Below are 25,830 nucleotides of genomic sequence, written 5' to 3' on the forward strand. Positions count from 1 at the left end.
GCGCTCCCGTTGCTTCGCTCCTCACTCCATTCGTGCACGCGCCGGTCGGTCGCTAGAGACGGTGCTGCTGAACCGAGAGAGAGAGAGAGAGAGAGAGAGAGAGAGAGAGAGAGAGAGAGAGAGAGAGAGATAGAAACGGTTGATGCGGTAGGAACCGAGATAGAGAGAGACGGCTGATGCGGTAAGACCACAGGGCTGTTTCACTGAAGTCTCTTAAATATGCGCTTATATCTTTGACAGATGCTCTCTCGGCGTGTTGTCGATCACTTTTGATTAAACACGAATTCTTACGACCTTCATACAAACGAGAGATCTATGGGGCGCCGTTTGTAAAGCTGCTCACGCTGAAAATAACAGCAACATTTTGTCACATTTAGCTTCAAACTATGTTTAAAAAACTGGTATGAATTTTTGACGGTCACTTTTTATCACATTTACAACAATATTTGTCAACTTAAAGATATTTTAAATAGTTAAATCTAAATATTAAATGTTAAATCTAAATATTAAATGTTACACCTAAATGTTAAATATTAATCTAAATGTTAAATCTAAATGTAAATGTTAAATCTAAATCTAAATGTTAAATCTAAATCTAAATGTTAAATCTGAATGGTAAACCTAAATGTAAATGTTAAATCTAAATGTTAAATCTAAATGTTAAATCTAAATCTAAATGTTAAATCTAAATGTTAAATCTAAATCTAAACATTAAATTTAAATCTAAATGTTAAATGTAAATGTTAAATCTAAATATAAATGTAAATGTTAAATCTAAATCTAAATGTTAAATCTAAATGTTAAATCTAAATCTAAATATTACATGTAAATGTTGAATCTAAATCTAAATCTAAATGTTAAATCTAAATGTTAAATCTAAATCTAAATCTAAATGTTGAATCTAAATGTTTCGGGTGAAACTAAATATTTAACTAATATGCAAATTAAAAATGCCGACAACCGGAAGTGCCAAAATAAAAGCTCCAGGAGGTAAGTGTGTGTTTATAGCATCGTGTCAAATAAGAAACGAATAAAAACCATCTCATCCCAGGAAACTGACTCTTGGACATGGTTTATCGTAATAATAACTACCTAAAATAATAAACACGTTTGGAGAAACTGTATTTGAAGAGAAGATTAGTGTCATTTTAATGAAAAGTGCGGGACTTATGATGACCTGTAGCCATAATAGCCAGCCACAAGGGGTCTCACTTTGACTGAATGTTATGTCCTTCACACAGTCTGTGGTCCTCACTCATCATGCTCATCGTCACGCTGTCATCACTCTCTGTCGTGTTCGCATGCTAAAAGCCTATATCACCTCCCGCCCCTGACCAGGTACGGTAACTGTTCACGTTACTGTCGTTCAAAATGTCCAACGAATCGGCGTTAGCCGAGAGCATCGGCAGAGCCGTCCTGGCGGCTATTCAAAATGTTTCAACAATGACAACAACCGCCTCGGGGCCACCACAGGCCACCTCAGTAAGTATGTTTTCCAAATCACGTAGCATTGGATTGTTGTTAAGGCTAACTTAACTAAACTAGCTAACGGTAGCCAGTAGAGATTTGCTACTAGCACCAAATGCACTTTATGTGTAGCACATTTGTTTCTGTAAACGTAAAACTCACACCGGTTAAGGTAAGTGACGTAGTGGGAGGAACTCATGAGTAAATGTGAGTTTAAGATTATGTGAAGATTTTCTGAGCTGCAAAGCATGATAAATTATATAATTTAGAGTTACTGCTAACGGAGGCTACTTGTCACCCCTCAGGCCCACAAATGACACTGTAAATTGTTGTTAAAATGGAAATCTGCCTCTGTCCTCAGTCAGACATCTCTCCTTGGCTAAACTTAACGTTACCTGCTGGCCTTTACTCACAAGATAAAACCGTTCTCTGCTTGGCTAGAGAGCGAGAAATGCTAATGGACAGAGGCAGTCACAATGATAAAACATTTAATTTAATGTGAATAAGGTACCAGAATCAGAGTGCATACTGTAAAAAAAAAAAACATAAAATGTATCTCTCTGTTTCCTTTGCCAATCTCAACCCTGCTTTGATTGCTGGGCATATAAGCATTAAAAGCAATTGAAATATAATGTTGCTAATATTTTGCTAATGTCTATTCAGGCTCCCACCACTTACAATTACACACCGGGGCCAGCCACACCCACCACCTCCACTGGGACATCATACCGCTCGGTATACTTGCATACTCATGTAACCTAGCTGGCTGTTTGTTGGTTTTTTTAATTTTTGATGTGTAATGTTTCAGCATTAGTTCCAATCATGATGGCATATTTTATACAACACTAACATGTGACAAGATAACGTCTTTGGTATTTTGTTTATATTTTAAAACTCCTCAGGGCTCCAGCACCAGCGCTACCACACCTTTACCAGCAACAGACTTCACTCCAGTGATCTGTCTGTCAGTAAGTACTCATTAATATTCATGTTCATATTTGTTTGATTTATTTCTCATTTAACTCTCAGTAACATCTCATCTTTTGATTGTCCATTTTATTTAAACATTCCTCAAGTAAATGTACAGTACAATCTATAATTTTTTTTCAGAAGATAATGAGTGGATGTGAATGGTCATCATGTCTATAATTCTCTCTTGAATAACCCTTGTTTGTTATATAAACATTCAAAATTTCATATTCTTTGGTGTGTTCTAGAATGACTACCAAGGAAGACATCAGATTTCCAAAGAGGAGCTTGAACATGTTCTTTCACTGAAAACCACCTTTACCGAAGCGGCATCTATTCTTTCAATCTCAAGGCCAACTTTCTACAAGTTACTGCAAGACTATAATATCCCAACATCAAAATTTAAGAGCATCAGTGATCAACAGTTGGATCTTGAAGTGTCACAAATAAAAACTCAACACCCAAATGTTGGAGAAGTGATGCTTATGGGGCATCTCCGTTCCAAAAACATTGTGGTCCAAAGACAACGTGTAAGAGATTCACTGCGAAGGATGGACCCAATTGGTGTCCTAGCCAGGAGAACAACAGCAATAGCTCGCCGAGTATACTCTGTCCCACATCCAAATTTCATATGGCATGTAGATGGAAATCATAAATTGATTAGGTGGAAATTGGTTGTTCATGGTGCCATAGACGGCTACAGTAGGATGCTGATGTTTCTTCACTGCTCCAACAATAATCGTGCTGAAACTGTAAGAGACCTCTTTACTGCAGCTGTTGGACAGTTTGGCAGACCACTGCACATCAGGACTGATCACGGAGGAGAGAACGTTCAGATTTGGGAGGACATGCATGTGAGCAGGGGGGAAGGCTCTGTCTTAACAGGAAGTTCTGTACACAACCAGAGGATTGAGCGTTTTAACCGAGACTTGAACAAAAACTGCAGCCATATTTATGCACCCATTTTTTATGAACTGGAATCCCTGGGTATCCTAGACATAGACAATGCAACAGACCTATTTTGTCTCCATTATGTCTTTCTACCCAGAATCAACCACACTTTGGAAGAATTCAAAGCTGGATTTAACAATCACTCTATATCATCTGAAGGAAATAGAACACCAGTTCAGCTTTTTACTCTGGACAATGATTTGCCTCATTTTCACAACCCAGAACTCTCAACAGCAGGGTTAGTTTTTTGTTCCTCACCAAACTCTCAAAGAGGATTTTCCCCATTGAATGACAGGGATTTGCAAGAACTGAATGATGCCATTAACCCTCTTCAAAATGACAACAACAATGGCAAAACATTGTTTCAGAGAACACAACAGTTTATTTTTGAGAAACTTGTAAATGTGTGATCTCAGCATGACATGGACAACTGGGTAGCATTAGCCTTATTGTACTTTCAAAAGTACACTGTGAAACAAATACTGATGTTTTGTTGTGCTTCTTTAACTACAAGATTAACAGCCTCTTGCCAGCATATAGATTTTTGAAAATTACATGATGGAACATAAATGATGTCAGTGTTAAAAAGGCTACAGACGTACTTTTGCATCTGTTAGTTTTCTGTCAAGTCCAAAGCAATGGTAGTGTGGATAAATACAAGATGACTCATGTTATGTGAAAGAACAGTAAAATACTTTTCAGGGCTCTACAGATGTATTGATGCATAACTGTCTTCCACTACATTGTTCCTGATTTTAAAGTACCTAAATATGCAAAGTAAAAGTACTCCGTGAAGTAAAACGATACCTGTCAGTGTTTTTTAATATCTTGTATATTACATACATAACTTGTATCTTTATTATGTATCTCTGAGAAGATGGCTGTACATAAAGGTAAGACATTTTTTTGCATTTTGCAGCTAATCCAAAAGGTTTTGTCAAGTGATGGAGTGGGAATTTTTTCAACATATGAACATACAATCTTCAGTTAAGCACAAAATATTCAACAGCAATAAATCTGAATATACAAGCCTTTCAATGGTGAGGAGGGGAATTCAAAATTTAAATGTGAAAAGTACTTCAAATTTCTACGGAAGTACCTTACTAGAGTAAATGTACATATTATATTCCTTCACCACTGATTCAGTATATATATAAAAAAAAAAAAACTATGGTAGTTAAATTCATAAACAATCATTGTTAAAAAAAAACACACACATCACAGGGTTAAAGTAACTACATTGGTAATTTATTATTACTGCGATGACTGATTCCATATCCTTCCAATCATACAGTACAACATCTTACAGTATAAAGAAGGGGTCAGATAGTCCTCACAGAGGTAAACGTTTTTTGTAAGAAAACAAGGCAAAGAGTGTGGAGCAAGATGGAAAAACACAATCTAAAGTATTTATTTTTCAGCTTTTTTATGTACTGCAATTGAAACCATTGCTTTATAACATGGACAAACTATGTCCTCTATGAACAAACATGTGGAGCCCTGCACTAAACAGTGGTGTATTACACTGCAAGGGTTCTTTCACAAATTAACAGTTGAACTGTTTGTTTAAATGGTGCTGAATAAAGATCCATTCATTAGAGCTACTAGGAAGCAGTAGTTAAATTCATCATCATCAGCCATTGTTTTTGCGTTTACAAAAAGGTGGAGCTCATTTGCACAAGTGTGTGCAATGGGAAGATGTTTTTTTTCATCATGAATAAACATTAATTTAGGAGCTGGATGAAAGCCAATGGCTGGGACTTTGCTGCTACCTGTAGCAAATGCCAGGATGTGACCAGGGCTCAAAATCTTCAGGAATGCCTCCTCATCGTTGGTTAGAGTCCTGTCCCCATACGTGTCTCTCAGCTCTTTATCTACAATCAAAGGGAAAACATTGTTGACTTGGAGACTGGAAAATACTCCGGTTTAAGAAAGCCTGAATCAATGAATAATTGAGTGACTAATGGATTGTTATGGACTGTATAGGTATTTTGGTGAAAAAGCAATTTTATTCTGAAAAGCATCAGATAACTATTCTTGTTTGTGGTACATAAACATTAGACAGGCACAGCTTCATGAGTTGTAAAGAATAAAAGTAATCTGTAAATTTCCTGGATTGCCTTGTATAATATACTGAATTACAAATACATACCAGTACTTACTTTCAACACATTGGAGAAACTCCCTAAATTTGACCACTATCAACTCCTCCTTAGCTCTTCTGTTGCTCCCCAGTACGGAGTAGCTTGGTTTGAGAATACCAGCTACAAAATCAGCTTCTTGACCTTTGTCCTCTCCTGGTATGTTAAGCAGCACACGCAAGCTGGGGTTCTCTCTCAGGAGTGATAAAACCTGGAGGGAAATTCAACACCATAAATGAAAGGCCATAAAGATAATCAAAGATGATACAGAACTGTGAGGTAAATCTTACTCCATAGTGAGACAAGCCATCAATGAGTTGATCAAGACAGCTCTGCCGTTGCACAACAGTATGATATAGAACTGCATTTTTCACAAACAGATCTCTGTTGGCCATGGTGACTACGACTGGAAGCCCCTCTACTTGATATCGCCATGAGTCACAGCAGCTGACAGCTTTCTCCAAATCATCCTGCAAGGTTGCATGTTGAACCTAAATATTACAGATCAAATGTTATTTTCTCAAATTACTGCATTTAACCAACATTAACAGAATTACTATGTAGACTGTGCATTTAACTTAATAGTTACTTACCTATGACAAGAAAAGTTCGAATTTTTAGTTATTTATTTGGTAATATGAAATCAAAATTATTTTGATAATGCATTCTACCAAAATAAAATTAACTACTGCTGTGGAATATTTAAAAAAAGCAAAGGCTTACTACAATAGTCTTCAGATCAGAATTACCTTATTGAGGTTTTCCCTTAAATCAGGGTCACCTATATCATCAGGTGACACGTGAACTTGAAGGATGTCCCCAGACACAATGTAGTCCACTACACTTGGGGACAGGAATGCAGGTGGTTCACCCCCTTGCACTATTATTGTTGACATCATCCTGCCAATGGTTCGATACACTCCATTTTGCAAGTGGAGCATGTTCAGTCTTGGTGTGCATCCATTTGGTGTGCCTGAAAGATTAAATAAGTTAAGCAGCACATTCTGTATCATTTTCTCTGGCATTTACAAACCAATATTTGTGGTCAGGTAGCCACAAAATAAATATATATATAAAACCTTCAAAAGCTCCACTGTCCTGGAAGATAGCCTTCACCAGTAAACGGAAAAACTCTCGTCTGGGACCCCCAAGGTCAGCAGCATCTTCCACAGCATCATGTTCATCGCTTGTAAATGTGACATAGAGCTTGTCACAGCTTTCTGCAAAACTGGGTCTTTTAAACACACGCAAGGCTGTGGTCCAAACATTGGCTCGACTGATATAGATCTGTCTTGTTCCCGATGTAATAACTCTCTCACTGTGAGCTTGTAGAAGACCTGCAATTTCTTCTTTGCTCAGCATTTCAGATGACCTATATTAAAAATGACAAAGATGAACAGACCTTTGATTATCTGTGCATTTACTTCACTATTACCTTCAGTGCACGATGACATAACTGTTTGATTTTATTTGCGATTTTTACACTGGTGTAAACACGTAATTTACCGTAATAAAATTACTTGTAACTCTTACTTTAAAGTATTAACAGCAGGTACATCCCACTCTTCTAGCAGACTACGCTGAATTGCCTCTTCAAGAGCCTCATCTTCCTCCAGATAAACAGGGCTGAGCAAATGGAGATAAATAGGGACAGCAGAAAATTCAGCAGAAACCAGAGAGAGAGAGTGTGAGTGTGTGTGTGTGAGAGAGAGAGAAAGAGAGAGAGACTTTTATCAGAGGTTCATAATGTAAACGGACTAACATCTACACTGCTGTATTTCTATGAAGCCCAAACAATATATTACACAAATTCTGCCACATTATAAGGAAACACTTGTCTCAGGTCCTCTGCCTGGCCCTGACTTTCACTCTCTTGAGTGCTGCTCTCTGTCTCCTGACATCTGGCCTCACTTTCCCTCTGTGATGAAGGAACTGTACTCAGCACTGCATAAAGAAAAGGAGGTAAAAGGGAAATATTTTTGTAATGATGTTAATCTCATTTCATTTAAAGTGCAACTTAACCCTAATTTCATTTTTAATATTTTTCCTTTAAAATAAATTTAATAGGCAGCCTTTAAGGATCGAGGGTTAAGCAAAACTGAATGAGATGAGCAAGGTTTGAGAGTCGCCTTTTCCTTTCAGTAGAAATGACTGAATTGTGCTACTAAGCTCAGTCTACACTTCTTATAATGACTTGTATGTAGATGAATCAAGACATCCAATCCAAATCCATTTGAGGCTGACAAAAAAAATAAAATAAAATAACTGGTGGTTAAATTCTGTCAGTTTGGCCTTTGTTAAGCTTTGGTCACACTACAGGACTTTCAAAGTCTTAAAGGATTAGTTCACCTCAAAATGAAAAATTTCTAATAATTTACTCACCACAATGCCATCCAAGAAATCAATGTCTTTTTTCCTCAGTGGAAGAGAAATTAAGTTTTTGAGGAAAACATTTCTGGATTTTTCTTTACCATCGTTTTTCAAGTCCAGATAAATGCAGTTTCAAAAGTCTTTAAAGTGCTTTAACTTCGATCTGCATGATCCCATCTGAGGATTAGGGGCTAATCTAGTGAAACGATCGGTCATTTTATGAAGTACAAAAAATAAAAATTATATACTTTTTATACAATTTTTCGGATTGAGCACAAGCCGGAAAACTGAAATCACACATTACATTTGGTTAAAAAGTTCGTTGATTGCTCTCGGCAAGTGGAAAATCAGGGCTACAATCCTAAAGTGTGAACTCAACTTTTGCAGGTAATAAAGCAGTAATTATTGAGTTGTCAAGGACAAGGGAATACTTTTTTTAATCACACATACAATTTAGTACAGTGAAACTTGTCCTCTGCATTTAACCCATCCCAGGAGCAGGGCAACCATAGCACAGCACCCATGAACCAACTCCAGATTCTGAGCCAGTGCCTTGGTCAAGGGCACTGACTGGATAATTAATCTAAATGTGCCTGTTTTTGATGGTGCAGGAAACCCACACAAATACAGGAGAAAATGCAAACTCCACACAGAAAGGACCAGGGCTGGACTGGGGTTTGAACCGAGTTACCATACAGCCTATAGAAAATATAATTTAAAGTGCTTTAACCTGTTAAATGTCACCCCGTCCCGTATACGGGACGCCTTCGTTGACTATACTATATTACAATCAAATCTAATCTAATCTTGACAAACTATATATCGTTGGAAAGGTCTAAGACTCCCAAATATATATTTTACCAATATTTTTTGTTAAAAATTATGTAGGAAAAGTAATAGATGAATTTATGACAAGAGTGCACCCTCAGAAATCTACATTACAAAAGGAGCTTTGACCTTTGTTTAAAAAAAAGACTTCCTCGTTGCCTTTTTCTCTATCACATTTTAGAAATCATCAGAAGTTATATATCACTTGAAAACATAAAATCTCAAAATTCATCCTTTAAAACCCATTTTAAAATCAGACATTGCATTACCATGTAAATGGCACATCAAAATCATGTTACAAAATGTTTTCAGTCATGAATTATAAAAATTCATGCACATTCATGTCTATCTTCAAAAACGTGAGTGACAGATAACAGGTTAACTTACTTCTTTGATGTGATGGACTTTCTTGCATTCTTTCATTTTCACTACCTTGACTGATGAGCTCACTTTCACTTGTGGAAGGTGACACTGTATGAACTAAATGACAGGTTATGGACAAAAGAAGGGAAAATATATATCAGTAACTGGAAACAAAGTACTTAACATTTTTAATGAATTACCCCTATCAGAATTTTGGGATGAACAGAATTAGAACAGATACATTTTTTTATAAATGAATGATAAACCCATTGCTGTGAGAAAATAACTGTTGACTCTGCCTACAACCTGTTGCGAAACAACATTTCAAATTCTCAAACCCACCTCTCCTTCTCAAGCCCACAGGACTTTCAAGGTCACTATCGGAGAGTTCCTCAGGTTCCTCCAGGAGAAAAAAAAATCAAGCCATAGGTAGTTAACTATTTAACACTAAGTTAAGCTAAAATAAGTATATGTTATTTATGTAAAGAAGCAAAATAAGCAACATAAATATTTTTACTTCTAATACATTGAATGTTGCCCATAACTGAAACTCTGTACTGTCATATAAACTGTTTACCTGTAAAGGTTTGCTTATCAATGCCATTATATAGAGACAAGAGGCTGAACTAATCGAGGCAACTTCTTTTCCACCCCACAGAAAACTGCTTGAGACGTTTGGTTTCATTAGTCTTTTGCATCCCTTGACTGTACTCAAATACTCAAATGGGAAGGACTGGCCCATAGACAATGCAAACGTTCTTCTGAAAATGGCACTCATTTCTTCTTTAAGTTGTGCTTCAGACCAGTCAGATGTAAAGGAGATCTTCCCAATAAGGCCATCTCGTGCTAAATTTGCTCTTGAGTCTCCCCTTGGAATGCGGAATGTTGATGCTGACGAAAAAGGCAAGCACACAACATCTCTTGTATAGTGTTTGCAGGCTTTGTTTTTCCTGCCAAAACGTGAGTGTGTAGCAGTCCTTTGATGAACTGATGGAAAGGGAACCTGAAATCAATGAAAACAGACACTTGTGCAATAAGCAATAAGTTTTTGTTAATTGTGAATGCAAACTGTAGATGCAAACCAGTTAACTGACCCCATCATGGGGTCTCTATAGGGGTGGTGTTAGCGCAGTGGATAAGACACACGTCTGTGGTGTGGGAGACCCGGGTATGAATCCACTGTGAGACACCAATGTGTCCCTGAGCAAGACACTTAACCCCTAGTTGTTCCAGAGGCGTGCGACCTCTGACATATATAGCAATTGTAAGTCGCTTTGGATAAAAGCGTCAGCTAAATGAATAAAATGTAAAATGTCTATTGATCGATTACCAGGTGGTTAATTAACCTTTTTTTTTGTCAATAAGCAATTTATTTAATAAAAATACTGGTGTTGTATAAAATATGCCATCATGATTGGAACTAATGCTGAAACATTACACATCAAAAATTAAAAAAACCAACAAACAGCCAGCTAGGTTACATGAGTATGCAAGTATACCGAGCGGTATGATGTCCCAGTGGAGGTGGTGGGTGTGGCTGGCCCCGGTGTGTAATTGTAAGTGGTGGGAGCCTGAATAGACATTAGCAAAATATTAGCAACATTATATTTCAATTGCTTTTAATGCTTATATGCCCAGCAATCAAAGCAGGGTTGAGATTGGCAAAGGAAACAGAGAGATACATTTTATGTTTTTTTTTTTTACAGTATGCACTCTGATTCTGGTACCTTATTCACATTAAATTAAATGTTTTATCATTGTGACTGCCTCTGTCCTCCATTAGCATTTCTCGCTCTCTAGCCAAGCAGAGAACGGTTTTATCTTGTGAGTAAAGGCCAGCAGGTAACGTTAAGTTTAGCCAAGGAGAGATGTCTGACTGAGGACAGAGGCAGATTTCCATTTTAACAACAATTTACAGTGTCATTTGTGGGCCTGAGGGGTGACAAGTAGCCTCCGTTAGCAGTAACTCTAAATTATATAATTTATCATGCTTTGCAGCTCAGAAAATCTTCACATAATCTTAAACTCACATTTACTCATGAGTTCCTCCCACTACGTCACTTACCTTAACCGGTGTGAGTTTTACGTTTACAGAAACAAATGTGCTACACATAAAGTGCATTTGGTGCTAGTAGCAAATCTCTACTGGCTACCGTTAGCTAGTTTAGTTAAGTTAGCCTTAACAACAATCCAATGCTACGTGATTTGGAAAACATACTTACTGAGGTGGCCTGTGGTGGCCCCGAGGCGGTTGTTGTCATTGTTGAAACATTTTGAATAGCCGCCAGGACGGCTCTGCCGATGCTCTCGGCTAACGCCGATTCGTTGGACATTTTGAACGACAGTAACGTGAACAGTTACCGTACCTGGTCAGGGGCGGGAGGTGATATAGGCTTTTAGCATGCGAACACGACAGAGAGTGATGACAGCGTGACGATGAGCATGATGAGTGAGGACCACAGAGTTTGTGAAGGACATAACATTCAGTCAAAGTGAGACCCCTTGTGGCTGGCTATTATGGCTACAGGTCATCATAAGTCCCGCACTTTTCATTAAAATGACACTAATCTTCTCTTCAAATACAGTTTCTCCAAACGTGTTTATTATTTTAGGTAGTTATTATTACGATAAACCATGTCCAAGAGTCAGTTTCCTGGGATGAGATGGTTTTTATTCGTTTCTTATTTGACACGATGCTATAAACACACACTTACCTCCTCGAGCTTTTATTTTGGCACTTCCGGTTGTCGGCATTTTTAATTTGCATATTAGTTAAATATTTAGTTTCACCCGAAACATTTAGATTCAACATTTAGATTTAGATTTAGATTTAACATTTAGATTTAACATTTAGATTTAGATTTAGATTCAACATTTACATGTAATATTTAGATTTAGATTTAACATTTAGATTTAACATTTATATTTAGATTTAACATTTACATTTATATTTAGATTTAACATTTACATTTAACATTTAGATTTAAATTTAATGTTTAGATTTAGATTTAACATTTAGATTTAACATTTAGATTTAACATTTAGATTTAACATTTACATTTAGGTTTACCATTCAGATTTAACATTTAGATTTAGATTTAACATTTAGATTTAGATTTAACATTTACATTTAGATTTAACATTTAGATTAATATTTAACATTTAGGTGTAACATTTAATATTTAGATTTAACATTTAATATTTAGATTTAACTATTTAAAATATCTTTAAGTTGACAAATATTGTTGTAAATGTGATAAAAAGTGACCGTCAAAAATTCATACCAGTTTTTTAAACATAGTTTGAAGCTAAATGTGACAAAATGTTGCTGTTATTTTCAGCGTGAGCAGCTTTACAAACGGCGCCCCATAGAGATCACACAATTATAATGATGTAGCACATTTAATCAATGTAACTTACTAGTCTTAGTACGAGTATTATTTTATTTGAATGGAAATGAATGCTTATTATTGTTATAGTTAAGCACAGTCTCTCATAGACACTTGATCTGCTTAAACAGCATCGTTGTAAGTCGAGAAATGTATTAGCTTTGACAGGTCAGACACGATCATAACTAAAAGATTAAATGATGAACACGATACTGTTTAAATAAGCGATGGTTTGTTTGTTCACATCCCTTTCAGTCGCTCATTCTTTCTTCATGTTTCTTCAGGATATAAAGCCATTGATGGGACTCTTCATAATAATGGCATCTTGTGTCTTTCTGATCAAATCACAAGCTCCTGTTGGTCTTGTGAACATCTATCTACAGGCATTCTGCCTAACATCGTTATGAGATTTACTAAGCAGCTGTAATACACTAGTATTGGCGCGCGCACACACACACACACACACACACACACACACTCGAGCATGGCACCAGTCCCACCTGGCATCCGCTTCCTGGCGTCCTTCAACAGGGTCCAGTGGTGAGTTTGTGTCTTTTATAACTCTTCTTTGGCTGTATGTTCATGATTAATGATCAGCAGGGCCAGATCTGCACATGAAAAACTTTGTACAGATCCTCAGTGCTGCTTGGTTATGGGACTAAACCATAACCACCATTACTTTGGGCAATGGTGGGATCACAGTTATTAATTTAATGAGCTTTTTACTAATATATGCATGTGGTTTCAGTTATCAATGAGAGTATATGTTTAACAGATTTAGCATCCATATAGAATTCATCAGTATTTCCCCCAGAATGAGAAGAAACTTCAGACTGTGTTTGGATGTGTTAAGCGTTAATATAGCTGCTCTGTGCTGAAGAATAATATAGAATAGATTAGTACTTTAATGATGTATCCTCTATTTAATTTTAATATAATCATTGATATTGCTTTCTGTACCAAACCAAGAAGTCATTCTCTATTGACCATGGAAGCTGGATTACAGTACGTATAGAAAAGAATAAAAAAAAACAAAAAAAACCAGATTAACTGATATGGAAAAAGGATCACCCTCATCCTAAAAAAGACTTATAAACTCAATCAGGTGTAGCTAGTCACTTTCTCAATGGCACACAGAGCCATCTGACTTTCAAAAGTTATCAGCTGTGGTCATTTTGTTCAAGAGTTTTCCTGGAGCATTTCAGTCCTTTGTAGTGCAACTGAAGCAAACAATCAACTCTGGGTGACAAGGCACTGCCGAAAGATCTTCAGGATAAAGTTGTGGACAGACACAAGTCATGAGAGGGATACAATGCAAAAAAATGTAAAGGGTTTATCAATGACTAGAAGTCCAGCGAAGACCCTGTCTGGATCAGGATGTCTCTCCAAACTGATGAACGAGCAGAGGGAAACTGATTAGAGAGGCGACCAAGAGGCAACTCTGAATCAGCTGCCGGAATTTATGACAAAAGAGTGGTCATTGTGTGCATCTGACAACAATATCACAGATTGTCCACAAATGTGGCTTGTATGGGAGGGTTGCATGAAAAAAGCCGCTCATTAAGAAAGGACAAATGCACTCAGACTGGGCTTTACCAAAGCACACCTTGAAGATTTTGAGGCAGATGAGACTATTATTTGGCTTCAACAACAATCATTATGTCTGGGGGAATCCACTAAAGCTCACCAACCATATAACAGCATTTCTAGAGTAAAGCATGGAGGTGTTAATGTCCTGTTATTGGGGTGTTTCTCTGCAGCAGAGACTGGAGCACTGGTCAGGATAGAAAGAAGAAAGGATGGGGTAAAATACAGTACAGTGGTCAAAAATTGCAAAGTCTAGATGTTAGCAGAGATGGAGACAAATCCCAGCAGACTAAAGGCTGCAATTAAAACTAAAACTGACACAAGAAGGTGATCCTTTTTCAAACTCAGTGAATCTGTTTTTAATTTTTTCTGACATGTTGGCATTACACTGTTCACTTGCATGTTATATGTTGTACTGAATACATGCATACAGCTGGATAAAACTAAAAGGTTTTTTCTTTATTTCAAATATATCAAATATACAAATATATTTTAAAGTGGGTGATTCTTTTCTATACCCTCTGTACATTTATGTGAGTTCATAAACACCTGTCTGTGTTTAATCAGAGATTAAATTCCTGCGTCATCAACACTTTTACAATATAGATTGTGAAAAATCTGGTTTAGTGAGTTCCTCAAAGAACACACAAGCTAGACTAGGTGTGTTTAAATTCCTATGTGCTTTAATTAAACTTCTGAAATAAGATCGAGATAACAACTTCTGCCCTGTAGAATTACAGGAAATCCTTTTAGATCCAGACAGACCAGATATGCAGTGCACTGAAAATAAGAAATATAAATAAATAAATTATATATACATATAATTAGACAATAGAGAAAAGAAATTAGAGGGAACATTGCCTGTAGCTTTGTCTCTTATTTTTGTTGAATTATTTTTGTGTTTTGTGTTAGCCTCATGATGTTTTGTGTGTGTATGACTTGCGCTCCGTTTATACACTCGTACAGGTGATGTTTTCTAAACAGGCCACTTCCAGTAAATTTGTGATGATTTATCATGTTTTAGGAGGAAATGGAGGACATTTCACTGAAAAATGTCCCTATTTCCCTGTTGAACTTTGCTGTGTTTGGTTCATGCAGGTACAGGGCCTTCACGTTTGCGCTCACGTTCCTGCTCTACACAAGCTTCCATCTGTCCAGGAAGCCCATCAGCATCGTCAAGGTAAGACTCAACAACCCTGAAATTCACCAAAAAATACAAATGTGCTCACACTCAGGTCATCCAAGATGTAGATGAGTTAGTTTTTTCATGGGAGCAGATTTGACGAAATGTAGCATTGCATCACTTGAAGGCACCAAACACGAGCCCTCTATCTATAATACTGCTTTATTATAAAGTTGAATCTATAAATGTGTCCAACTATATCTATAGTATAGTATATGCACTGCACATATATTCATCTTTTTTGGTTTATGTACTCCTTACGTGTTTACATGTATACATTTCCTGGTCATTATTTAAATATGTAGTTAAAATAACTGGAAATAGATGTTTTTTCAAGTTTAGAATTAGCTTTTGGAGAGTGTAGGCAATTGTGCCAAAGCGCCACCTAGTTATCTATTACCAGCAAGTGCTTGTGCTTACTAGAACATTTCCGGTCACATATTAACTTTCACTTAGATGTTATAAGTTGCACTGAGTAAATACAGCTGAATAAAACAAAAACTGTGCCCATTGTTGTGCACATTTCAGGCTGAATGTCAGATGTGCGCTCATGCTGTGTTGTGTCGTGTGTGTTGATTCAGAGTGAGCTGCATAAGAACTGCTCTCATGTCATGCGAGCGCCTACAGAGAGCAGCAGCAGTCAGCAGACTGTACTTCACCCTGAACTAGACTGCAGCTGGAAACCATTCGGTAAGATTCAGATACTATACTATATCATATTCAGAGCAAATATGTGTTTCTGTCATTTTCAGCCAGTGCATTAAATATTTGGCATCTCTGTTCTTCTGTCTCTATAGACAGAAATAACTATAAGCAGTTGCTCGGAGCAATGGATTACTCTTTCCTGTGTGCTTATGCAATAGGCATGTATCTCAGGTAAGAACAGATACAAAACACTCAAATATTTATGCATTTGCGCTAAAATGGCTTAAAAAGTGTTTTTCAGAAATCTAGAAGATGATCATTTCCTCACGCATTAATGTCAATCCAAATATACAGTGGTGTAATATAACAAAGTAAAAATAGTGATTAAATTTAAGCTTTTATTCTCATAAATATCGATCAGCGCACATACATAGAGCACATCAAATACGGTAAACCGATGCAAAGTTTTAGTGTAATGGACATTCAGTGGAGCATCAGAAATCTCAAGTTTCATTAAAAATTCAATTGTGTTTCAAAGATGAACCAAAATGATGTGGATGGAGAATGACTTGAGAGACCGTAAATGATGACAGAATTTTCATTTGCGGGTGAACGAACCCTTTGCTTTAAACAAGAGATGTTTTCTACTTAGTTTTTCATTAAATACATTTGAGAGAGAGTGATGTTTGATGTACATTTATACTTATATATTTTAATACATGAGAAATACTGAAACCATTTGAACCAACACAGCAAAATTGAATTTGTTTGTTAGATACTGATTAATTCTTAATCCACTCCTTTCAGTGGAATAATTGGAGAGCGTTTGCCCATTCGCCTGTACCTGACTGTGGGCATGCTGACCAGTGGTCTTTTCACCTGTCTCTTTGGACTGGGATACGTCTATGACATCCATAGCCTGGGCTTCTATGTATTTGTTCAGGTGGGTGTCATACCTGGACAAAATAAGCCTGATACGTTCACCAAGGCTGCATTTAATTTAATTTAATTTAATTTAATTTAATTTAATTTAATTTAATTTAATTTAATTTAATTTAATTTAATTTAATTTAATTTAATTTAATTTAATTTAATTTAATTTAATTTAATTTAATTTAATTTAATTTAATTTAATTTATTTATTTTTATTTTATTTTATTTTATTTTATTTTATTTTATTTTATTTTATTTTATTTTATTCTTGTGATGCAAATGATCCTTTAGAAATCCTGTTTTTCTTTGTGTAGGTGGCCAATGGTTTGGTTCAGACCACTGGTTGGCCTAGTGTTGTGACTTGCATTGGTAACTGGTTTGGCAAGGGCAGGTGAGAAGCATTACACTTTCCACTAACATCATAAAGTCAATAAAAACTGTAAACATGAGCATCCAGTTTTTTTCCTTTGCTCAGACACTCAATATGAAAGAGTGCTTATCCTCTTAGTTGCTGGGTTGTTTTTTACACACTCTAAATTGTAAAAGTTCTGTTATTACCTGCCAGATAAATGTTACGTGATGTGTTGTGGTGTCAGGAGAGGCCTCATCATGGGTCTGTGGAACTCTCACACATCAGTGGGCAACATCCTGGGCTCTTTGATCGCTGGATATTACGTCTCCTCTAACTGGGGTCTGTCCTTCATCGTCCCTGGAGTTATCATCGCTGCTATGGGAGTCATCTGCTTCCTCTTTCTTATAGAGCGTACGTGAATATGTCCTCTGCCTTACTGATTTGTGCACGTGTGTCCGGGTGCAAAATTGTCACAAAGCACTAGTCATTAGTTGATGGGTTTTAATGCGAATTCTTCTTTATTTCCAGATCCGAATGATCTGAAGATCGCCATTGCACAGAGCTCAGCTCCAAGCAGTCAGGTTAGTCTTCAAGAATATAATGTAAGTATACACTATTGTGAAGGTTTGTTTTGTAAAATTAATAATGATAATTAATGGCAAATCAGCATATCAGAAGGATTTCTGAAGGATCATGTGACACTGAAGACTGGAGCATTGACGCAGAAAATTCAGCTTTACATCACGGGAATAAATTACATTTTGGAATATATTCAAATAGACAATGGTTATTTTGAATTATAAAAACATTTCTCTGTTAAAAAAAATTCTACATTTTTGATCAAATAAATGCAGCTTTAGTGAGCATAAGATATTTCCTCAAACTTTTGAACAGCAGTGTATACTGTACCTTTGTTCATACTGTGCACAAATCACAATAATTAATTTTTTTGACAGGTCCGTCAATACTTATTCCAAAAACAATTACTGAGTATGGTTTGTTTTGGGCATGTACATATCTTTTCATGTGGTTTTTGCTGTTCAGGTCAGATATGCAGAATAAAAATATATTTTTGCTGTATATCTGAACAAAGGTGTGATCCTCACATGAGTTAATGTCTTTTCCCAGCGATCTGAGGAAAGGTTGGTTAGAAATCATGATGCGAGTCTCAGTCGAGCGTCAGGTGCTCTTCTAACACAAGGAGACTTCACAGTCCTCAAACGCTTCATCAGATTGATTTGATTCAGGAGGAGTGGCTGATCAGGAGTAACAGAGACAGAGTTAGGGATGGAGAAGAGGGGCGATAGCAGGAGGAAATGGAGATTGACACCTCTCTTTTCCTCATTTTGACTGTGGAGGAGGAATTAAACAAATTGAAGACCAATTTTCAAACACTTTTCAGCTTGCTGCTGCATAATTCTTAGTTCTCTGTCATTGTTCACGCTAGTACTTTTTGATTTGTTTCTATGGGATCCTTAAATATTAATAATAGTGATTAATTAAGTGCAGTTTCGGAGTGTTTTTGGAAACACTGCGAGAGGGAATTGGGTCAATAATACTACATGATAATTAGATGCACTTTTTGAAAATATAAGCAAATATTTAGCATTTTGATATGTTATATTGGTAGTTGTATATATAAATATATAAAAAATATAATATTAGTGTGTGTATATATATATATATATATATATATATATATATATATATATATATAATTTTTTTTCTGTTACTTGTCACCATTTCTTCACCACTTTTACTCAACTTTTTGAAATCGCAATGTTTTTCAGAGAATGACAAATAAATATTTAAAAGTTTAAAAGTTATATTCAATATTTTAGTATAAATACATATTCAGATTACTTACAACTATTTCCTGTATGGCCCTTTATTATATCTAATTAGATAATTAATAAATAAAGAAAGTTACATGTTAAAAATTGCATGTCATCTCAACTACCCATGTGTCCTGTGTTATATTATTATCATATATATAGTATACCTAGTCTATGGATATTTCTCTTTGTCAGTGTGACACTATTTTATATCATATTATTATTGTATGTTTTTTCTCAGAAGGTTCATAAAAACTGGAATGGTGTGAATGGACATAAAGACCTTTACTTGCAGTACAAGCCAGGAGCTAAAGCCCAGGTCAGTCCAGCACACTGTCTGTCATGCGGTCTCTCCGTCACTCTCTAGAAGTTTTACCTGAGATATCTTGTGTGCTGTGTTTGTTAGAGCTGGGACACAGAGCTTCTGCTGGGACAGGAGAGCGTTGGAGTGTGTGTTCCTGTGCAGCAGCAGCAGGTGGTGGTGGTGAAGAGCGAGGCTGAACCATCACCCATCAGCTTCATGGGAGCTTTACGCATTCCTGTGAGTGCTGCGCATCCGTCTGTCCGTCAGTCAGTGTGTGTTACAGCTTCACTCATCTTCCTCCTGCTGTGTGTTTTCAGGGAGTGGTGGAGTTCTCTCTCTGTCTGCTGTTCGCCAAGTTGGTCAGTTATACCTTCCTCTTCTGGCTGCCCCTCTACATCACTAAAGCAGGTAACTCACACCATTTCATATAAGAGCTCTTACATCATTTCTGACAACAAATATTCTCTGTATAAATATAGGGATGCTATTGCAAGCAGGCATTTTAAAAAAAGTGTGTCATGTATCGATTTGCACCTTTTTTTTAATGAAAATTTATTTGAAATTTACTCACCCTCAGGCTGTTCAAAATGAGTTTTTGTGAAGCAGAACAGATTTGGAGAATTAGAGCACTTGCTCACCAGTGGATCCTCTGAAGTGAATGGGTGCCGTCAAAATGAGAGTCCAGACAGCTGATTAAAAACTTCAGAATAATTCACAAGTAATCCACACATTTTTAAAACTTCAAACCACTGTTTCCTGCTAAAAGATGACTCCTCTATTCATAACATTGCTTTCCCGTGTGAACAGTCATCTTGTCTGAACCAGGAGAGAAATATGCACAGTTCAAGCACCGTTTACCAGCGAAACACAGTCCAGAACAGATTTAAACATTGATGTAAGAGGACAACAGGGGATGGACTTTTTCACTGCAGGAAGCATTATTACGGACTCGCATGTTGCCCGGAAGCAGTGGTTTAAAGTTACAATGCATTAATGATGGATTTGTTTCTTACAAACACAAAGCTTTTCACTTCAAAAAAGTGAATTAATACACTGTGGTCATGAGGATTGCTTGTGGATTATTGTGAGGTTTTATCAGCCGTTTGTACTTTCATTCTGACGGCACCCATTGACTGCAGAGGATCCGTTTTTCAGCAGATTTTTATTTTTGAGTGAACTGTACCTTTAATTAATACATCACACTGACTGATGTATTTTCTGTTTCTCAGTTCACCTTGATGCCAAGAAAGCTGGAGACCTTTCAACTCTGTTTGATGTGGGAGGCATTGTTGGTATGTAGAGATATCAGTGGGGTTTTTTTGTGTGTGTGTATGTTTTGAATATACACATGTGGACACTAATAGGTGGCTTTCTTTATAATGACACAAATTGTGATGTGTCTCATAACACCACATACTAACAAGTTCATCCTCACCTTGTAAGAGATTTTTTTTATTATTCAGTAAGGATGCATTAAATTGATCAAAAGTGACTGTAAATACATTTAAGATGTTAAAATTGATGAGAAGTCTGCAACAATCAACCATGTTTGTCTATCTCATGTTTACATAGAAAAGTGACAGAAAAACAGTATAGAGTGATGCAAAAACAAATCACGACCCTTAGGTATCCCTGTGTGTGTGTGTGTGTGTGTGTGTAGGAGGGATCCTGGCTGGAGTGATCTCTGATAAGATGGAAAAGAGGGCCACCACCTGTGCTGTGATGCTTCTGCTGGCTGCGCCCACAGTATGTCATTCTTCTGAGCAAATACAGCGGAGCTTGTGCATTTAAAGGCTCTTTGCTGTGTCACTTTTATCTCACTACTCACAGTGGTTTGTGTGTGTTTTTAATAGCTCTACGGCTTCTCTATGATGAGTCAGTTTGGCCTGGGTCCCACTATCGGTAAGACATCCAATCCTAATGTTGACTTTCAGTTTTACATAAGCGCTTTTGACCACCGTTGCTTTAATCGATTCAGATGAGAGAATTAATAAGATTAACATTGGATAGCTGATGCCAACTTCAATGTGTTATTATATTTAATGAAAAAATGCTTGGTAATAATGCGTTCTGATGTTTGTATGTTATTTGCTATAAAGGCATGCTGCTGGTGTGTGGTGGTTTAGTCAATGGACCGTATGCTCTCATCACAACGGCTGTCTCTGCTGACTTGGTGAGTGTCTGTCTGCTTTGTATCAGGTCTAATATGTGCTTGTGTAATTTTATGCTTATACATGTGTTGCATGCTGTTTTAATCTCTAGGGCACACACAAGAGTCTGAAGGGCAATGCCAGGGCTCTGTCTACAGTCACAGCTATTATAGATGGCACTGGATCTGTTGGTAAGAGTGTTATAACTGCCATTCATTGATTGGTGATGCTGTAGAGCTGAGAGGGGTCACTCTTACACCTTTCGTCTTCTGCAGGTGCTGCTGTGGGACCTTTGTTGGCAGGGCTGCTGTCAGGACAAGGCTGGGATCAGGTCTTCTACATGCTCATGACCGCAGACTTTTTAGCACTGCTGGTGAGTTGAAAATAGATGCCGACTGCCGATTTCAGAGGTTTGAATGCATAGTACACATAAAAACCTTAAATAATGTTTATATGTATTTTTATTTTTTTTGGAAACCCTATATGCTGCTTTTTCAATACAGTTTTAAGAGACTACCAAGCTCCTAAAAGAACTGAAAAACACAATAAAAGTAGTCCATACACGCCATGCACAGTTCAAGTCATCTGAAGCCATGCAGTCTGAGAAACAGGCTGAAATTTGAGTTGTTTTGCAAAGAAAGGTTTTCTCAATTCTACATTTCAAAAGTCTGTTTCTCACACACAGTTAGTATATAGTTTCAGAAGACTTCCAGACAAGTCCTAAATAAATTGGTTTAACAAAGAAACAAGCTTTTAAATAAACTAAATTAGCTAAAAATGTTGATTTAAGCAGACATTTCTTCAGACATTTGTCAGCTGCTGTTATTATTTTAAGAACCAGTGTTTTAATGGTTGCATTATGGAATTTAATAATTGTGATTTCAATTTTTTTTTTATTCTAATTATTTTTTTTTTTTGTCATTTCAAATTGAGCAAAATGAGCAGCTTTGTCAATACAACAGAAGTACCTTATGCTTATTTTACCATTTTTTGGGGGCCTTTTTGAAGCTGGACACAAGTGGTCCCTATTAATTGTTGAATGGGAACATACTTCTTTACTAACATGGTTATGGCTTCCAAAAAGAATTAACCAAAACTTGTTTGTGTGCTCTTCAGCTTTTGCTGAGACTTGTGATGAAGGAGCTTTGCTCTCAAAGGAAGCGTCCGGGAGTCACCGTCGAGTGAGTGTTGTTTTGTTCTTGTTCTTTAGTTAGTTACACTTACAATTCAATGGCCAGAACACACAGGGGACGTCCTATCTTTTTTAAATACGGTTTTGATGATACATATTTTTTCTGTTTCTTTCTAGACTGAAGGAACATTGAGCACTTTGCACTGGATATACATGTTCATATCTGACAGCTTCCTACCCTGGACCAAAACTTGACTGAAACCTGTGCTTAGTCCTCGGTTTTAGAAAAGAGACATTTTATTTCCTTTCTCAGATGGGGAAGGGTGAAGCAACTTGATATTTTCTTACAGAATATTTTTCTCTCTAGTTCATCATGAAGATTCAGTCTGGACCTGCAGCTCTGCTTGCATTTGTCCTTTGGTTGCTCCCAAACAAATGAACATGACTCAATATGAGATCCAGCCTAAATATCCCTCCAGTTAAATAATGCACAATTGCACAACCAAAAGTAGCCTCCCTTTGCTGCTAACAAGGGGAATTTAAAAGAAAAGCAGTATAATTTCTGCTTCTAGATCCCCGCCGGGCACACAGCGCCTTCATTAAACACGCAGAACAAATGTCCCGTAGATAGTTCATAAATCCTTTCTTGCATGAATTGTCACATCGAATTGAACATGACCGTTTATGTAAGAATGGTTTAAGAATGATTTACACCTAATTTTGTTCTGCTCGTGTTTCATAAACGAGGCTCATAGAGAGCACAACCGATTGTCTTGTTTATTTATGTATGTTTGTGTGTGTATATATATTATATGCTAAATCTATAATATATTATAAATCTCATCTGCCTTTCTATAAACCAAAGCCAATCATGTTATAGATGTTGAGTAAATGTGTTATATCTGGGTTTTCTGTGTCTTACTGTGGTGAAGTTAATGGTTCTCATCCTGTGTTTATATATGAATAGGGGATCTACTAGCTGATTATGACAAATTATTTTCTTTTATTGAATTGTATCTTTATTTATTTTTTCACCGCTGGCGTGTGATTTAATAAATAAACACTGTGTTTTGAGTCGGTATGACGGAAGGTTAATAATAATGTTTATCAGACCACTATTCACTCGTATTCAAGCTGTTCTAATTAATAATAGAAGATGTATCGACATTATAATTTGTTTTCTCTGTAGGATGCAGTATGAAATGTTTGCAGGTTTAAAATGCTCCCATCCAGCTCAGTTTGTACGATGTGTGAGCGAACCCAAAGCGTCTCCTTGATTGTAATTGTGTGTGCACATTCAGGACCCACACCTGCCTCGGCAGCTAATAAATATTTATAGTGTCTGTTTGAATGTTCAGGTTTCTGTGGGATTGTGTCGTTCTGCAGAGCTGGAGGACCTCTTATGTAATCATGTGTGTAGCACGTGAGCATTTGCCCTTACAAGACGACATACTCTTGGTAAATGAATGTTTCTGTATCATTTCTGGATAGATCCCTGGTGTAATGAGAGAAAATACATTGTGCCTTCTTTCTATTTTTGATTTTGTATAGGGATGTCTTTGGAGTGTTCATTTTGAAGTTATTATCAGCACCTTTACAGAATCTGGGAACAAATAAAGTTTTATAAATTAGCTGTACTGTGTTGCTGCGTGTACAAAGAGGACTTTGAATAAAGCAGACACAAAAGGAAATACATCTTCCTCCTTTTTTAACTATTTTGTTTAAAAAAAGTGTTTAAAATATATACATTATGATAATTGTATACAAACAGATTCATGAATGCAAAATTAAATACAATGAAGAATAATAATATAATGTATCCATATATAATATAAAAATGTATGAATTTATTAGTGATGTCAATAGATTTAAAAAATAGCATTTACAGTAACTGAGAGCCATCAATAAAAAAAAAATAATAATAACTTAACATAAATGTCATATTTAGCTACCTGTGCCCTTCAGCAAGTAGGAAATTTAAGGATAATTGAATAAAGTAAATTAATTATTCAATTAAATATTGATTAATCGTATTGTCTGTATTTTCTCACAGCTTTTCTGACTCAGTTCAGGTCTTAAACAGTGTGTTGCCAGGTCCACTGTTTTCCCGCAGAATTGGGCCAGTTTTACACTGTTGCCGCAGAATGTTTCTCATGTCTGTGGGTTAAAGTGACTCATATAACATGATATTTGTGACCCTGGACCGCAGTCTTAAGTTGCTGGGGTATATTTCTAGCAAAAAAGCCATGTATGGCTCAAAATTATACATTTTTCTTTTATGTCAAAAATCATTAGGATATTGAATAAAGCTCATGTTCCATAAAGATATTTTGTACATTTCCTACTGAAAATATATCAAAACTTAATTTTTGATTAGTAATATGCATTGATAAGAACTTCATTAGAACAAATCTAAAGATTTTTTTTTTTTTTTTTTTTGCACCTTCAGATTACAGATTTTAAAATATTGCCAGTTCCCAATAAACCATAATGGAAAGATTATTTATTCAGCGTTCAGATGATTTATAATTCTAAATTTTGAAAACTTTACTCTTAAGAATGGTTTTTTCCAGGGTCACATTTAGCCCTTGGAAGGTGACTTTTACCGGAGGATGGTCCCGAAAAGCCTGTGGGCTTGTTTTGAGTAGCAATTGGGTGGGATTTGCTGTAACCTGGTCTTAAAGGGCCTGTTTGATTTCACCTTGTCACTTATTGCTTTTTCTCTTATCAAATAGCTATCCGATTGTGAAAAGACAAGGTGTAAATGCCCTCCAAAATGCTTTCAAGATGGATTTAAATCCGATCTCTTTAACTTCAGAAGGTCTGGGACGCATGCCCCCGATGTTCCAGCTATGATATAATCTGGTATGTTACAGTATGTTAGACACACCTTTATTAGCATAGATTGTTCATGTTATTATTTTTTTAATCAATAACATAGAGATAAAATGTATCTAAGTTCAAATTCACATTCATCAAACAGCAGAAGAAAAATACTGTATGTACAAAAAGAACTTTTATACCTCAAAATCAGTATTGTTGAAAAATATTTCTGCTGAGGTGAAATGATTAGAGAGAATCCTACTGAGCATGTTTCATCACTCTAGCTTGATTCTGAAGGGAGGAATTGAGTGTGTTATAATTGCCCCCGGTCTCATTTTAAGAGGTCACAGTGAGTCATCGAGTGCTTCGAGTGTCCATGTGCAGTGACACATTCATCAGTGCACACAC

The 25,830-nt window shown here is 36.4% G+C and overlaps 2 protein-coding genes across 3 annotated transcripts; one reads left to right on the plus strand and one right to left on the minus strand.

Moving 5' to 3' along the window:
* The first annotated feature begins 29 nt into the window (after positions 1-29).
* On the plus strand, positions 30-24,284 carry LOC113053479 (glucose-6-phosphate exchanger SLC37A1). Of its 2 annotated transcripts, XM_026218555.1 has the most exons (20): positions 30-181; positions 12,763-13,018; positions 15,164-15,245; positions 15,830-15,938; positions 16,046-16,124; positions 16,701-16,836; positions 17,141-17,217; positions 17,423-17,589; positions 17,707-17,759; positions 19,255-19,332; positions 19,420-19,554; positions 19,635-19,725; positions 20,547-20,609; positions 20,978-21,063; positions 21,171-21,219; positions 21,417-21,490; positions 21,580-21,658; positions 21,743-21,840; positions 22,584-22,648; positions 22,777-24,284. In XM_026218555.1, exons 2-20 carry the CDS (start codon positions 12,963-12,965, stop codon positions 22,790-22,792), a joined length of 1,593 nt encoding a protein of 530 aa, XP_026074340.1. In that variant the 5' UTR covers positions 30-181; positions 12,763-12,962; the 3' UTR covers positions 22,793-24,284. The 2 variants fall into 2 exon arrangements, with proteins under 2 accessions (XP_026074340.1, XP_026074341.1); XM_026218556.1 differs by lacking the exons at positions 12,763-13,018; positions 15,164-15,245; positions 15,830-15,938; ... (14 more) ...; positions 22,584-22,648; positions 22,777-24,284 and adding exons at positions 1,242-1,482; positions 2,131-2,202; positions 2,370-2,435; positions 2,685-4,190 and having other exon boundaries at positions 61-181.
* Positions 4,614-11,819, minus strand: LOC113053478 (uncharacterized). Its single transcript, XM_026218554.1, has 12 exons — positions 11,312-11,819; positions 10,589-10,660; positions 9,667-10,092; positions 9,432-9,489; positions 9,114-9,206; positions 7,334-7,472; positions 7,062-7,154; positions 6,608-6,900; positions 6,278-6,501; positions 5,819-6,019; positions 5,550-5,739; positions 4,614-5,261 (listed from the first exon to the last, which is right to left on the minus strand). Exons 1-12 carry the CDS (start codon positions 11,420-11,422, stop codon positions 4,954-4,956), a joined length of 2,208 nt encoding a protein of 735 aa, XP_026074339.1. The 5' UTR covers positions 11,423-11,819; the 3' UTR covers positions 4,614-4,953.
* Positions 24,285-25,830: the final 1,546 nt, after the last annotated feature.

Source organism: Carassius auratus, chromosome 34 (genome assembly GCF_003368295.1).
Source record: "Carassius auratus strain Wakin chromosome 34, ASM336829v1, whole genome shotgun sequence".
NCBI lineage: Eukaryota > Metazoa > Chordata > Actinopteri > Cypriniformes > Cyprinidae > Carassius > Carassius auratus.